Here is a 16427-nt window from a genome sequence, read left to right as displayed (position 1 = left end):
GCCCCACCCCTCTGTCTCCCTAAGACCTGGCCACCATCCTCTGTAAGCCCTCTCTTTGCTTGTCCTTGCCAGGGGACGAGGGTCACGCTCTTCACGGAAGCATGTGAGCCGAGCACAAGGTGGCCTCTCTCTCCCAGCCCATGTGCTTTTCTCACGATCCTTTCCACTCACCCATGCTCTGCACCCATCCCTCCACCAGGGGGCACTGAGGCTGTCACAATGTCTAGGATGGTCCACGAGCCCTCAGGAGGCCGGTCCAGTGATGCTAAATGTCCTTGGCATATGGGATAGATAGGGACAACAGAACAAAATGCAAAGTGGAGACATTCGGTGGGTAGTTTCCGCCAAACTCAAGTACATTCTTCCAAACTCCACATACCTAAAAAAATCACTCATCTGCTAAATTCAACAGACATCTGCTGAGCACCCGCTCCATGTAACCTACCAAAGTTCTGACTCCAATGAGAGTGCGGAGCCCCTGGGAGCTCCTGCCCTCGTGGAGCTCACAGCCCAGGGAAGGAGCCAAATATTAAATAAGCACGCATGCCATACAAAGGGATAAGCGTGCAGTTACAAGGTGTACTGTGTTATAATGGAGACAGAGTGATATGAAAGAGACGGTCTGGGAGGAGAGGAAGCCTGACTCAGATGAGGGGCAGAATGTCTCTGACAAAGTGACCTCCAGGCTGGAACTTGAAGGATGAGGGGCCGTCGACGGGGCAGGGAGAAGGGGTCGCTTTCCTGGCCGACGGAGTGGGATGCGGGAGGGATCTGAGGCAGGAAAGGGCCTTGAGAGTTAGAGGAACTGAAGGGAGGGACCCAGCGGCACGTGCGGGGAGTGAGGAGAGGGACAGCGACGCGTCTGAGGCTGCCCGGGGCAGCGGGGCCTGAGCAGGCCCAGCCACGGGCAAGACTTCAGATCCTACCTTAAGTGCAAGGGGAAACCATCGGGAATTGCAACAAGGGGGGAGCGTGCTCCATAATCCTCGGGATACTGTAACTCACAGCTCACAAGAAAAACAAGAGTTTGAGCAACTGAGGCTGTGAGCAGTCACCCCCCGCAATTCTTATATTTCTTATGTCTACCCACTAAATACAGAGACCATCAGTGTTTTTTCATACACCTCTCCTTAGTGACAGTGAGCCCTGTAAAATTAATCTTCATTTATCACGGATCATTAGAACCTTTAGAATGAGCTCCCCACTACCGTCCCCCAAAAGTTTCAATGATACATGCATCCAGTTATTGTGCATTTTTCAGATAATAAATATATCTAGAAAATTGTCTTTTAAAAATGTTGGTCAACAACAACAGCAGCAACAGTAATAATAGCTACCTTGAATTAAGTGTCTCCTGCTTGCTGTTTCTGCATTGTGGATGTTATCCCGATTTTACTGAGTTAAGTGAGGCTCAGAGTTTTAAATGTCTTGACTAAGGTCCCAGAGCTAAGAGTGACAAAGAATTACAACCCGGATGTAACCGTTAAGCACGAAGTCCATCCAGTTCTCCAAAGAGCCTTCAAATCTTCCACTACAATGTTCAAGGTATTTCTGATTTCGTGGATTGGAATTATGGACTCACCCTTCTGATCTGGAGATAAGTCTCAGCTCCTTCACAAAAGTTCTAACGTTGGCATTCATTTTTTTCTTGCTTTTGTCACAATGCAACAAACTCTTCCTAACCAGCCCTCTCCTTTCCTCTCACCAACATGGGAGATTTGCACATACTTGAACCAGAATTTTCGTATGTGTGAAAATGATTTTTCTAATGCAAGACTCAAGCGTTGGGTGTCAAGTGGTTGGATCCCAACGTACTTAATGCTCTCCTGACCTGCTCTCCACACCTGTACTCAGTGGATTCTGGTACCATCAAGAGCCCAATAAACCATCAGTAGAATCTAGAGTGCCTTCTCCTTCCTGATTCCTGCCTGTTTTTTTTTTTTGCAGTATGCAGGCCTCTCACTGTTGTGGCCTCTCCCGTTGCGGAGCACAGGCTCCGGACGCACAGGCTCAGCGGCCATGGCTCACAGGCCCAGCCGCTCCACGGCATGTGGGATCTTCCTGGACCAGGGCACGAACCCGTGTCCCCTGCATCGGCAGGCGGACTCTCAACCACTGCACCACCAGGGAAGCCCAGGTTTCCCTATCTTTATCTTTTTTAGTGACAGCTCTCCAAATGACCATTAAGAAAAAAAAAAACTCAGTTGCGTCTTCCTGTTAGAGCAGCTGCCTTAGAGTCTGCAAAACTTAAATTGGTGGCAAAAAGTTGGTGTTTATATGGGAATGGTATTTTTGCCAAGGAAGCCTAATCTTGTATGTTTACGGGATGGTGGTTGTAGGGAAAAAGGAAGGGGAGGTGGGATTCTATTTTATTGGCCCCAACCAGCATCAATTTGTCCTGACTCAGCTGTTTTCCTAAGCATGTCAAAGCCAGAAAAAAAAAAAAAAAAAAAGACTCCTCTGCTATCCAAACCTGGACCCAGAGAAGTTGTTTTCAGGGCTGAGAATTCGCCCTGCTGCAGATGCAAAGTGCAATCCAGAACAGGAACATCCTCACCCGGGCTGTGCACTGGTATTTAGGTTACAGAGCAAACACAATGTTCTTTTACCATGTGGGGAGAGATTTTGCAAATAAGAATGTGGGAGATGAATAGTCCTGGCACATTGCAGGAACAGGGATCTATAACGGCGTTTTCAATTCTCTATAGTCAAGTAGGTATAATAAACAACAGAGAGATGTAAAAGAAAAAAGTCTAAGACAGCAGGGAAAGAATGGGCACCCGTTTTTAGGATTTTTCAGAAGATAAAGAGATAAAACCCCAGTATTAAATCTAAGTAGGCTCAGAAATTATAATTTTCATATTTGAATCTTAAAAATAAAAATCCGTAAATTTGAAGATAGGAGTAAAATGATTAAGGGGTTCAGTCTAGAAAACTAAGGTACCGCAAAAGATGGACTAAAAAATACCTAAATTTCTCTCAGGACCAGGGACTGGCATGATTTTCTAAAGAAACATTTGTGTTTTTATGTTACAGACACCGTAAGTTACACTGATAAAACTGATGGCACTTTCGTCTCTGAGTTGGTGGCCAGGAAGCTCAGAACCACCTTGGGTTCCATTCTATGTTATGGTAAGTGATTTTCAGGACTAACAATATCTACAATGCAGAGTCATGGAGAGAAACAGAAATAGTAACTAGGAGATACTTAATCCAAGATGGCTATTATTATTGTGGCCGATGTTGCCAACCAACATTTTAAGAAGAAATTTTTCTTGACAGATTTTTTTTTTTTTTTTTTGCGGTACGCGGGCCTCTCACTGTTGTGGCCTCTCCCGTTGCGGAGCACAGGCTCCGGACGCGCAGGCTCAGCGGCCATGGCTCACGGGCCCAGCCGCTCCGCGGCATGTGGGATCTTCCCGGACCAGGGCACGAACCCGTGTCCCCTGCATCGGCAGGTGGACTCTCAACCACTGCGCCACCAGGGAAGCCCTTGACAGATTTCTTATATGTGCAAATTTTATATTAATTTGACATTTCTGACCAGTTCTGCTTTGTTTCCTCAGCGACCAGCTGCTTCTCTTGTCTGAGAGCACACAGGGACAACTCAGTCCTCCTGAACGACTGAAGTTTGCATCAGGGAATCCCCGTTTTGCACACCTGGGTCGCTAGACGTCCACTCATTTTGCCTGATCAGTATTTCTGCTGATCGCCCCCTGCCCCCACTCTGGTAGATTAAATACCACTCTTAGGCCTTATACAGTCATCCCTCGGTATCCACAGGGGATTGTTTCCAGGATCCCCTCGGATACCAAAATCTGTGGATGCTCAAGTCCCTTATACAAAACAGCATAGTATTTGCATATAACTACACACATCCTCCTGTGTATTTTAAATCATCTCTGGATTACTTATGATACCTAATACAATGAAATGCTTTGTAAATAGTTGTAAATACAATGAAAATGTGATGTAACTGGTTGCCGACATCCAGCCAATTCAAGTCTTGCTTTTTGGAAATTTCTGGAATTTTCTTCCCCTGAATATTTCTGATCAGAGTTGGTTGAATCTACAGATGCGCAACCTCGAATTTGACTGTACTTTGTTGGCCTCGACCAACAACTCTCATGTGCCAACATCTGCTACTCTCTTTTACCCTGTAGTCTGATCAGTTTGTAACCCAGCTTCATACTCATACTGACAGTGATCCAGGCCCTGTCTGGGAACTGACTCTAAACAGGACGTGACTGCGGATTCCCCTTTGGGATGCCTTACTAGCTGGCCGGGTATCACAAGCTGATGCAAGGGCCTGGTGAGCTTGGAGTCCAGGTGGGCAAGGAGGAAGCTGCTGAAATCATCTGGGCACCAAGCAATTAGGGTTTGGGCCCGAAACGCAAGATAAGCTCTGTAAAATCAAGTTGGCAAACCAGAGACCTGGACCTGTGGACTTTTGTTTGCCAATCATTTCTCTTTAAGGTGAAAGCAAAGCCGAGCCTCTCCTGGCTTTTTGCTGCCCTAAAGCAATTGCTTTGGTTCACAGTAACTGTTCTACTTTAAACTGAATAGGCTACACTGTAAGCCTGGGTAATTGAGTTAAGGCCCATTTGTTAAAATACAGCAAGTCTGGAGCCATGAAGTCTAAACCATGGCTCTGGGTCAGAGTCTCCAGTTTGCGTCTACAAAGTCACCTGACCAAGCCTTTGGATTCTCTAAAGAAGGAAATAATACAACAAATGAGACTTAAGCAAAAACGAAATTTTTCAGGTGGAAAAGGTAAATAATTGTTTACCTTTGGCTGTTTGATAGAATTTGTATAATGAATATCTTGTCATATGTTTTATATTTACCTCAGTTATGAACCATCCTTCATCGGCCACTAAGGTCAAAGGAGAGACAAATTTCCCTTTCTTGTAATAGAACCTGCTCGGGATGGCCTCCTTCTCGTAGACAGTCATGTGCTCCACTGTTCTCAATTTGTTATATATCTGCAAAGATAACCAAGAATGACCAATTTTGCATTCTGTCTCTTAAATGTATGTGAATATTTATTGGACCTGGAGGAAAGGGAGGACTTTATAAAAACTTATTTATGTCAAAAATACTATAGTAAAATAAAAAGGTGAATGAGAAATTGGTCTGCCTGATGTTAAACACCACCAAGATCAAAGAAAAGCATTTATTCTTTGACTAGACCTAGAGCATGTCCTATCTACACCTGATTTTTTTTTTTTTTTTTTTTTTTTTTTTTGCGGTAGGCGGGCCTCTCACTGTTGTGGCCTCTCCCCTTGCAGAGCACAGGCTCCGGACGCACAGGCTCAGCGGCCATGGCTCACGGGCCCAGCCGCTCTGCGGCATGTGGGATCTTCCCAGACCGGGGCACGAACCCGTGTCCCCTGCATCGGCAGGCGGACTCTCAACCACTGCGCCACCAGGGAAGCCCAACACCTGATTTTTTAAAATAAATTTATTTATTTTATTTTTATTTATTTTTGGCTGCGTTGGGTCTTTGTTGCTGGGCGTGGGCTTTCTCTAGTTGCGGCGAGCGGGAGCTGTTCTTCATTGCAGTGGCTTCTCTTGTCGTGGAGCACGGGCTCTAGGCGCGCGGGCTTCAGTAGTTGTGGCACGCAGGCTTCAGTAGTTGTGGCTGGCACGCTCCAGAGCGCAGGCTCAGTAGTTGTAGCGCACAGGTTTAGTTGCTCCGCGGCACTTGGGATCTTCCCAGACCAGGGCTCGAACCCGTGTCACCTGTGTTGGCAAGCGGATTCTTAACCGCTGCACCACCAGGGAAGCTCTACGCCTGATTTTAAAATACTAGTGACTGTTTGCCATTAATTACACTGCTAATTTTCTGATGAAGATGTAAACCCTGTACCTCTTTCCAATATTTAGCAGCAGCTTAAATCTTTATGGCTAAAATTAAAATCAACCGGCTGGTGTTGATTTGTTGGCCCTTAGCCAAAGCAGGCATATATTCCTGGGTAGAACTGAATATAAAATTGAGTTTATCAGTTCAACTCTGGAAAATAATTAGTCTTTAGGCTGTTTAGTAGAGAGTTTCTTCTGGCCCCAGGAGTTATGATTTCCTACTTAAGAAAATCCATAATTCTTAAGGAAAGTAGGGGGCATTACCAGAAAGATTTTGCATAAGTGAAAACTCTGATGGCACATAACGGGTGTCACAAACTGTTGTGTCCGTCACGTGACAAACTGTCACCCAAACATAGCCCCAGTTCTGAATAATCTACCAACTGCTTTAGGCAGCTTGCAACTGCCTGATGTACACACCACGTTGGAAGAAAAAAGCTCTTCCCAGCTCGCGAGCTGTTGATGCTCTAGCATCCCGGAGACGGCATGTCCCTAGGTGCCAGATAGGAGATAACGGATGATGTTCCTTGCCAGGAAAACAGAACTTCTTTGCAAGAAGCCATTTACTGTGGGACCTGCCAACCTGTAAAATATTCTTCCCAGTTTCATATTTAAGGAGTTCACGAGAAGCCTGTGCAAACATATTCAGCACCTCCACTTGCTGACCGTGGAGCCTGAGAAAAGGGGGCACCCGTCGAGGGAAGGGGACGAGGCTGGGGAGAAGCCGCATTGCGGGCACCGAGTTCCTCAACCCCAGACAGACAGATCTCAGACTCTCACGTGGGAGGGAGCAGTCAGGGCTGGGAGGAAGGTCTCTGTCTGGGCCAAAAGGGCCGGACCCCAGCCTACACCAGTGCTCCATCAATACGAACCGCGTCACCGCCGTGGGGAAGCAGGAGCAGGCAGCCGGCCCAGCCGAGGCTGATTCCCATCTCCCTGCGGATGCCCCTGGCAGCGGTGGAGGCCTCCCCCAGGGAAGAGAGGCCCAGAGCCTGTGCTGGGACACGCCCAGGCCACACGGGGCAAAGCAGTCAGCCGGCGGGGCCACTCGCTCCTTCACGTCCTCAGCGTGGTTAACCGGCCACTCGGAGGGAAGGATTGTTTGGAGGGAGGGGTAAGCAGGGGCCTTGTCACCGAGCGCGCCGAGTCCCCGGGAGCCCTGCCCCACGCCATCCGCACGCCGTGGGAATTCCGCCACAGCCTCGTGGGGACGCCCCCTCGGGTGGCGGTAATCGCCGTAGGCGACACACACATCGTGCCTGCAGCGGGCCCAGCTGCTTCCCGAGCTTCACGGCCGCCTAGGAGGGCAGCTACAGTGTCGTCAGCGCACGCAGCAGAGAAGCGGCAGGAGGGCCGCTTAGGGAGCTGCTCGGCCGCTGAGAGCGGGGCTCCGAGCTAAGGGCCCGACCCACGGCACACGCGGCCTCCGCCTGTGCTCGTCCGTCGCCTTCCTCTCTCCAGTCCCTGGTGAGAACAGGTCAGACTGGGGGCTGTCCTCCGGGGAAGGACCTTCTGTGCAGGCTTCCGCTGCCCCCAGCTGCGCAGGAGAAGCGCTGCATTTTGGCCAAGAACGAAACGGCCCCCGCGCCACGTGCTGAGCACCGCACACCCCCATCTCGTTTCGTGTCCACTAACGTTCAGGGCCCGTTTTAGAGGAGAGAAGACACAGGAGGATGAAGCACTGGACAGAGGTGCCTCGGCGAGGAAGGGAGCACGTGGGTCATCTGCCCCCGGAGTCCCGGCTCCCGAGGCTGCCCTGCGCCTCCGCCTTAACGCTACGCACAAACTCAGAGCAGAGTCATGGCCTCCGGGGGTGCGCTCCGCCCCCGTCCCCCCACCCCCTGCTCCCCCGTCTTGCCTCAGAATGCTTCCCGGGCGCCGGCCACACGCTCACAACTGGCCCTCGGTCCTTCACCTGCTGCAGGTCGTGCAGGCTGATGTACTTATCCAGCTCGATCACTCTGTCCATCCAGAAAATGTCAGTCATCCCGTGATCCGAGAAGATGACGACGTTGAGGTCGTCCTGCAGCTCGCGCTCCTGGGGGGAGACAGGCAGTCAGGACGGCGCCCCGAGGGGGACCCTCTCACACCAGCTGTCTGGCAAAGAGGTGTTTTCAGCTACGGGTTATAGGAGAAAGGCTTCTTCCCCAGTTCTGAATTTAAGCATCTGCTTGTCTGCCCTGATAAGACACGGTTCAAAACCATAGCACAAGTGCTGCAGGGAGGGAACGAGAGGCCAGTCCCCGTCCGATTGGCGCTGAATAGAATACGTACGAGGCTCCGACAGCCTTTCTGTTTTCATCCTCTTTGGGTCTTTCAACCAACTTGTGTGGGAATACGACAACCATCACTCACTCGCCCGTTTTATACATGTGAAAAACCAACCCCACCAAAGTTTAAAAAAATAGTATTTTAAGACAGACAAAGACAAATATCATATGATATCACTTATAGATGGGATTTTAAAAAATGATACAAATGAACTTATTTACAGAACAGAAATAGACTCACAGAGAGAAAACAAACTTATGGTTCCCGAAGGGAAAGTGGCGGGAGAGGGATAAATTAGGAGTTTGGGATTAACAGATACACACTACTTATATAAAATAAACAACAAGGACCCACTGAATGGCACAGGGAACTGTATTCAATATCTTGTAATAGCCTATAACAGAAAAGAAGCATATATAATCTATCTACTTATCCATCTGTCTATCTATATATCTGAATCACTTTGCTGTACACCTGAAACTAACACACTAACACAACATTGTAAATCAACTATACTTCAATAAAAAATAAAATTTTAAAAAGTTTAAAAATAATACTTTGCTGAAAGTCATTCAGTAAGGGTATGGCAGGATCAGGGAGAGAACCCAGGCCTGGGTTCCACACCCACACCAATCTGGTTACCAGACTGAATGGTTTGGTAAAGCATCAGGCCATCTCGCCAGCTGAGCCAGACGGTAATGCAGATCTGGGTCATTTCAGTGCCACTGGCCTGGCTGTAAGACAAGGGAGCTCGTGGTACCTGGGGAGGCGTTGTGTGAAGAAAAGAGACTCCTCAGACCCTTGAGCTGGCCCAGTCAGCTCTCAGCAGTAAGAAGGAAGATGTCGAGGGGTGGGACAGTCAAGGAGACAGAAGAAGAGTGACAGAGGGAAGGTTAGCCCAGTGGTCCTGGTTTTCGGTCACCTGGATCCACTTGGTCATGTACTTCAGGACGGTGTCCACAGCCCTCAGGGCTTCTTTCCTCTGCGGCGACGAGGGCCCATAGTGGTGGCCTTCCACATCGATGCGCTCGTAGTAGATGGCCACCAGGTCCGCCTGGCCGCTCCTGGGGAGGGGGTGGGCAGGGTGAGAGCTGAGAGAGGCCCTGCCAGCTTTCTCCCCTCCCACCCGGCGGTCCTGGCGGAGGCATGGGCGTCCTCCAGCCCGTGCCCTGTGGTCCAGGCACAGCTGATACCTTAAAAAGAACAAGGGGGTTCTCCAAGGGAGAGACAGGAATACTGCACCAAGACATGCCAGTCCCGAGCACCCTGGTGACAAAAGTCAGAGAGCATGCTTATGGGTCACCTCCCCTCTCAGCTCATCATGACCCAGGAATTGGAAGAGGTGGCGACAGACAGGGGACAGTTCTGACAACTCCCCTCACCACCAGCTGTCACCAGAAGCTCAGAGAAAAGAGAAGCAATCATTCAAAAAACGTCTCCTCGGATAATGGAGGGTGGGAGGGAGACGCAGGAGGGAGGAGATATGGGGATATAAGTACATGTAGAGCTGATTCACTTTGTTATACAGCAGAAACTAACACACCATTGTAAAGCAATTATACTCCTATAAAGATGTTTAAAAAAAAAGTCTCCTCCATTATTGCTGGTCTTCGAGGAAGCCTCTAAATAAAACACTAGACTGTAGGTTTCACTGACCCGCAAGAATAAGAACAAGCTTTACCAGGCAACCTTGTAGGAGGCAGACAGGTTTGTGTTTGTGTTCAGGGCCTGACGTCTCTGGGGACCCAGGAAGGGTCAGCTCCAGGGTGGGCACAGGGTGAATTCTAGCACTGACCACACTTTCTGCATCCCAGAAAAACGCCCCCCTCGGCCAGAGTACTGGTGGTAAAAATCCAACTATTTAACCCTCCGTGCGAAGCTGAGACTGAGTGGGAACTACTGACAAAGCTGGAGTAGGAGGCTGAGGGAGTCAGGGGTGGCGGGGAGAAAACACCGTGCGATGTGCCCCCTCCTCCACGCAGCGCACAGCTTCCCACTGTGACTGCCCTGCCCACAACGTCCCCCAAAGCACCTGAACAGAGCAATGATGCTGATGACGGTGATGGTGCGGGTAGCGGTAACAGCAACTGACAAAAGAGGAAGCAGTGGAAAAGGAATGAAGGCTAACTCCTTTGTTTGCACTTTAAGGGTTAATAATAATCCTCTTGGCGGACTGCCTTGAAAAACTCTATTTAAACAAACACACAAGTGAGGCGGCCTGGTCTCTCCTGGTGTGGTCTCCCCCGCCACTTGCAATGAGAGAACGTGTATCCTCAGCGCCTGTGGCGCCTTGGGCCTTGCAATCCACAGAAGAGGGAAAAGAACCTCACAGTAGTTCCAGAGCGTGGTTTGCACAATCCCGCCCATCCTTCGGTCTCAGGAAGAAGGTGCTTCTTCCAGGAAGCATCCCTGATGCCCAGGCTCAGTTGGGTGGCCCTCCTGGGCACTTCCACGGCTTTCCTGGTTCATCTCTGGGTTGTGATTTTTCACACTGGGCTGTAATTGCCCATTTATGTGTCCCTCCCTCCCCCTCTAAATTGAGGGTTTTTTCACCCTGGGATGCATTCATTCTCCATTGTGTTGAGACATACAGTAGGATCTGGCATACAGTAGGAGCTCTGTAACTGTCAGCTGAAGGTATAATGATAGTAAGTGCTCAATAAATGATAGTTATGCTAGGTCGGGCACTATGTTGAGGGCTTTTCATACATTATCATAATTCATCCTTGCAGCAACCCTATCAGGCAGGAATACATTAAACAGAGAGTTCGGTACCGTTGTCCACATCACACAGCTCGTGAGAAGCGGAGCCAGTGCTGAGCCCCAGGTGGCGCTCCAACACCCTGACCCAGATACTCTGAGAGAACGCAACAGCCCACACCCATGGGGAAACATTCTGCTAAACCCAAATGACCACGTGGAAGTGGTTCTTATTCTGCTATAAGAATCCCACCAACCCCAAGAAAGTGGGGCGTGAGACAAGGCAAAGGCAGCAGGGAAACTGAGTCACTTTCATTTCTCGGCATGAGCTCCATGTCTGCGGCTTGGATGTGCCTCCAAATTCTGGATCTGAGATGAATGAAAAGTGTCCCTAGAGGAAAGCACTTGCAGATTTTGCAGATGAGGAAATAGGCCAAAAAGGATTCTAGGCCTCACAGACCTCTGAGACACGGCTAGGACTGGAAATGTGAACTTCCCACGTCCAAGGTCAGAACGCTTGACTCCACCAGCCCGGGCTTTTGAATGTCCACACCGACTCCATTCACTACACGGGGATCGGTTCCAGAGGACGTTCAGCCTGGCGTCTTCCATCACCATGGTCATAGTTGCCAAGAGGGCACAACACCTTTTAATGATGCTGTGATGTTCTCGTACCCTGAGGTGTACTTCATTCACAGTTTGGAGGATATACTCGTTTCCAGTTAAGGGAAATTGCTAGTCAAGTGTTCTTTTCTCTTTTTAGAACAAAACAGACTGGCCCTTCTTTTTTTTTTTTTTTTTTGCTGTACGCGGGCCTCTCACTGTTGTGGCCTCTCCCCTTGTGGAGCACAGGCTCCGGACGCGCAGGCTCAGCGGCCATGGCTCACGGGCCCAGCCGCTCCGCGGCATGTGGGATCTTCCCGGACCGGGGCACGAACCCGTGTCCCCTGCAGCGGCAGGCGGACTCTCAACCACTGCGCCACCAGGGAAGCCCAGAATGGCCCCTCTTTAACAAACGCCATGTCCACCCTCCTCCACAATGGGGATTGGGGTAAGTTATTGTTTGGTTGTTTCTCACAAATATTATCATCATTCATACTCGCTAGTGTATGAATGACTAATACAAATGCCCCCTGCATCTACAGACAGCAGAGAACAAAAAGTCACTAAGGGTTCCACACGTGTGCAGGCAGTAGGGAAAAGTTCTAACTTGGGAGTGGCATTTTCATACATAACCCTAAACTCTTCTGAGGCCCATGTTCCTTACACTGATGGACCGATGGTATTTCCTCCACCACGTTTGAACATAATGGAACTTTCCACAAAATCATGCCCTCGGATATGTCTCTGCACTTAGCTGCCTTTTGTACTTGTGCCTGTAGCATCCCAGGTGCGCTGGTTCACACAGAACATCCTATGTTTAGGTGTGTACGCTTCCAGGGTGGGGCTTGTATGTGGGAAACATTTCACAAGGTTTACTGGTTGCACTAAAGCTCAATGAAATACTTTCAGGTCACTGCATTTTAGACACTTCACCTTAACACAGCAGCCACTGGGCTGGTTTCTTTAAGGCTGCTTGCCATATTCGTAAATCTCCATGTGATCAGAAAGCTAGCAAGTCTCACAGATTTACCTGATGGCTCTGTGTCAGGAAGCTGTCAACCCCAGATGCCAGGAACACTGGAATTGCGATGGTGGACATTCGGGGATTTACACATATGCCTTTTGTGAAAGACCTCTATGTTGGAGCTCATTGATTCATGAGGGACCTGAGTCTTCAAGGGCTAAGAGCTCTTGCCTGTTGGAGTTTAGCTGACAAATTCTTGGTGGCCAGCTGTTTTCCACATGGATCTGGTCTCCATCACTGGTCAGCTCATTTGTAATGGAGCGGTTGGGTGAGGAGTGATGGGTGGAAACGCCTGCACATCTGTTATTGGCCATTTATAGCTTTCAGCCCAGGAACCATGCCAGAAGGACATGTGGCCATCGGCCCAATTACCTGAGAGCTGCAAGGGGCCCCCAACCCTGGATTTCAGGGACACTCAGGTCTCCCATCACCTTAGGATCCTGTCCAGATTTCTTTTCATTGTAAAGAGTTCAGGATGTCACATCCATTTTCCTTACTGAAGTGGGTTGGAGAGAAATAGGGAGAGAGAAATGGAAGTAGTTTAAAGGAATGGTTGAAGTTGCTGTGTGTTAAAAAAAAAAATTGAGGGACTTCCCTGGTGGCACAGTGGTTAAGAATCTGCCTGCCAGTGCAGGGGACACGGGTTTGAGCTCTGGTCCGGGAAGATCCCACATGCCACAGAGCAACTAAGCCTGTGTGCCACAACTACTGAGGCTGCAATCTAGAGCCCGCGAGCCACAACTACTGAACCCGTGTGCCACAACTACTGAAGCCTGCGTGCCTAGAGCCCATGCTCCACAACAAGAGAAGCCACCGCAATGAGAAGCCTGTACACCGCAACAAAGAGTAGCCCCCTCTCGCCACAACTAGAGAAAGCCCGCAGGCAGCAATGAAGACCCAACCCAGCCAAAAATAAATAAATAAATACTTTTTTTTTTTATTGAAAACTTAGAAATAAGTCAGTTTCCCTGACACACTCTTGTGTGCTATTCAGACCATTACTGATTTCTGCATTTTTCAAACTGGGTGTGATAGTTCCATGTGGAAGAGAAAAAAAAAAAAAAGGTTCTATGTACTAATATGCTAATAGGCTTTGTACATTTCCAAGAAGATGGCAGAGTAGGCAATTTTTCCAAACTTATTCCACCAAAGATCTTCCTTCTTTTGTCAAAAACTTATATCTTCGGAGAGCCAGGCATTCACTATATCATGATTAGAGAAACGCTGACATTCACATTGCTTCTCTATTTTCCATCAACACAAAGAAGAAAGTTCTAAACCCCTGGGGACTTCCTTGCTCTCAATTCAACGTTTCCAAAGGGTGCCCCTACCTAAAATTACTCAACGCACAATCATCCTCTACTAGAGGGTAGCAATCACCGTGTGAGAGGCTCACTACCTCTCTGAGACATATTTCACCTATACCAAGCCTTCTTAATCCACTTTAGCATTCATTATTGGTCCCGGAAACAGGAAGAACAGTGGCATGGCTAAGAATTTGGGACACTTACTTGAAGAAGTCGAGAGCATCGCTGACTGCATTGGCAAAATTGATATCCGTTGGGACATTTTTATATTCTAGGCAGTAAGTAGGTCTGACACCAAGAATCTCAACCTCACAGCCTAAGAAGGAAAAAGATGGTAAATGGTTACTTTCTTCAATAATCAAGGTAGGGTCATGAGCCTATTTTAGGAAGCAAATACCATTAGTCAAAACAAAAAATTTTGTTCCTTTTCATGAAATAAAAGAATGTATTATTGATAAGTGGTGTATTTAACTCTAATTTTGTTTAACTGGAACAGAGGCTCTTAAATGTCATTCCTGGTGTCTCATGACAGGGACTAGCAAAGATTGGTTAATGGTTGTCTTTCCCAATTTGAAACAACAGTAACAAAAATTAATTAGTACACAGAATGTCTCAATTAAAACTTTTTTCTATAGATTTTTTATAACTGCTAATTCTTCTAGTGCATCTTTGCCTATTCTAGAACCAAGTATGCGGTAATATCTGATTAGCCTGAGAATAAGAAAATAAAGACGTCACTAGTCTAACTGGACTCAGAAGTACTGCACTGATGGGCAAGTCTAAAAATCACTGAGTTAAAGCAAGGATCCTGAGCCAGGCCCTTACCTCTCCCAAAATGAAGTAAAAGAATGAAAGGTATTCAGATGTTAGGAGCTGCTGTGGCCTCAGCTTTTCTGCCCCAGACCCCTGAACAAGTTGAAATGGTTGCCCCGAGGAAGAGACATCCAACCTCATTATCAGAAAATAGGGCAGGAGAGGAATGTGCCAGCCTCATTTTGTTAGTTGGGTGTATTTATTGGGCACCTACTATGAATTAGTCACTATGTTCAGACATAGTGTCTCCATCCTGTGGCATCCCAGAATCTAGCCTAGTAGGAGGAGGATGCCGTGCAAACAGTGTAATAGTTGAAGTCTAAAGTGAAGTGCACATTTACTGGGTGGTGAGGGAACTCAGACGAGGCACATTTAATGCAGATATTATTTCCTTCTGGAAGCTTTCCTCAAATCCTCGTGTTGGGCTCAGTCTTACAGACTGTGTTTGGCCCATGCGTTGGGGTTAGAAGTGGGAAGAAAGGGACGTCCAAGCAAAGAGAGCAGCGGAAGCAAAAGTTCAAAGTGAGAAACAATAAGGTGTGTGTGTAGAACAGCAAGCAGGGTAACGTTCCCAGGCAAGGGGGTCTGGCGACCAGATGGTGAGCTTTCTTGTAGCCCAGAGAAAATGATTCCCACTTACACTTGGTATGATCCTTAGGAATCCTATAAAATAGCTGATGGTGCCTTCATTTTACACAGGAGGAACTGAGTCGAAAAGGTGAAGAGACTTCCCCATTGTCTCAGGGCAGTAATGAGGAAGCGCTAACATTTGAATCTAGTTTTATCTGACTCCAAGACTTTAGGTACTCTTTTAAAACACTATCTGACGAATTCAGACATGCAAGGACAGACATTATGGACATTAAGGACAGACAGACAGTTTTCCATACTATTAAGATTTACTCAAGCTAATCGAGAAATAAGTCAAAATAAAAGAACCCAAGAATGAATAAGATAGGGTTTTAAAATAAATAGCAGTAAACGATGAAATCACAAAATATAGTTAAGTATTAGTAATATTAATGTAGTTATGTGAAAATATTTTATTGAAAAATAAGGTGCATATTTTTAAAAAATGTTTAATGTAATAACCTGGATCTAAAGTTCCCAATTATTTAAACAAAAATGAAAGGAAAAGCATTTTCATAGTTGTTGGAGGGAAGGGATGGTCAATATATAGTGTTCATTCTAGACATTGATTTAAAAGTTTGGAATATACAGAAGAAAGTTGTATGCATAACTTCCAAATCACTAAAGGAAGAAAAAGAGGCATACAAAATTAATCAAATATCAAAGTACATGAAAAGAAAAAAAAAAGGAAATATCTAGGAAGCACTAATATTGAAAGCATAATAAAAGAGAAAATCAAATATATTCGTTTCAAAATAAATGTGAATGGGTTACACTCTACAAGAATGTCAACATGAAGTAACTATAAACGATTTTTTTAATTTACAAGTAAAATGACACAGCAAGGTTAGATATAAAAGAATAGACCAAACAAACTCCCCCAAAAGTAAACCAAAAAATCAGCTTTATCAATAGTATTCAAGTTGATTATGGTCTCAAAAGCCTGAAACAGCTACAAATCCACATTAATAGTTTAGAATGTAAATGAGTATTTATAGATCGTAAATATACACAAATATACATAATTATTATTAAAGAATTCTTATAAGAATGGAATTGTTATAAAAACACAAAAGTTGGAAAAACTGATCGTATCCTCATCCACAAAGAAAATCTCATTAACTTCCAAAAAAGTAGAAATTATATAGCACAATGCATATTATCTGACCACAGGTAATAAAACTATAAATTAATTATAACAGTTAACTAAAAAT

At 46.8% G+C, this 16427-nt stretch overlaps 1 protein-coding gene across 2 annotated transcripts in view; it reads right to left on the bottom strand.

The window, feature by feature from the left end:
- Positions 1–16427, bottom strand: part of ENPP6 (ectonucleotide pyrophosphatase/phosphodiesterase 6) — a 96587-nt gene that overhangs the window by 14989 nt on the left and 65171 nt on the right. For both annotated transcript variants that reach the window (XM_081220899.1, XM_081220900.1), the window contains exons 3-6: positions 13975–14086; positions 9059–9200; positions 7724–7903; positions 4848–4985 (exon numbers count right to left, since the gene is read on the bottom strand). In XM_081220899.1, the coding sequence (XP_081077025.1) occupies positions 4848–4985; positions 7724–7903; positions 9059–9200; positions 13975–14086 (572 nt within the window). The remainder of the gene's footprint in view (positions 1–4847; positions 4986–7723; positions 7904–9058; positions 9201–13974; positions 14087–16427) is intronic.

Source organism: Mesoplodon bidens, assembly GCF_964165515.1.
Source record: "Mesoplodon bidens genome assembly, chromosome: 20".
Classification (NCBI taxonomy): Eukaryota; Metazoa; Chordata; class Mammalia; order Artiodactyla; family Ziphiidae; genus Mesoplodon; species Mesoplodon bidens.
Note: the sequence above shows the minus strand (reverse complement) of the source record. Positions and strands in the feature narration are given on the sequence as shown.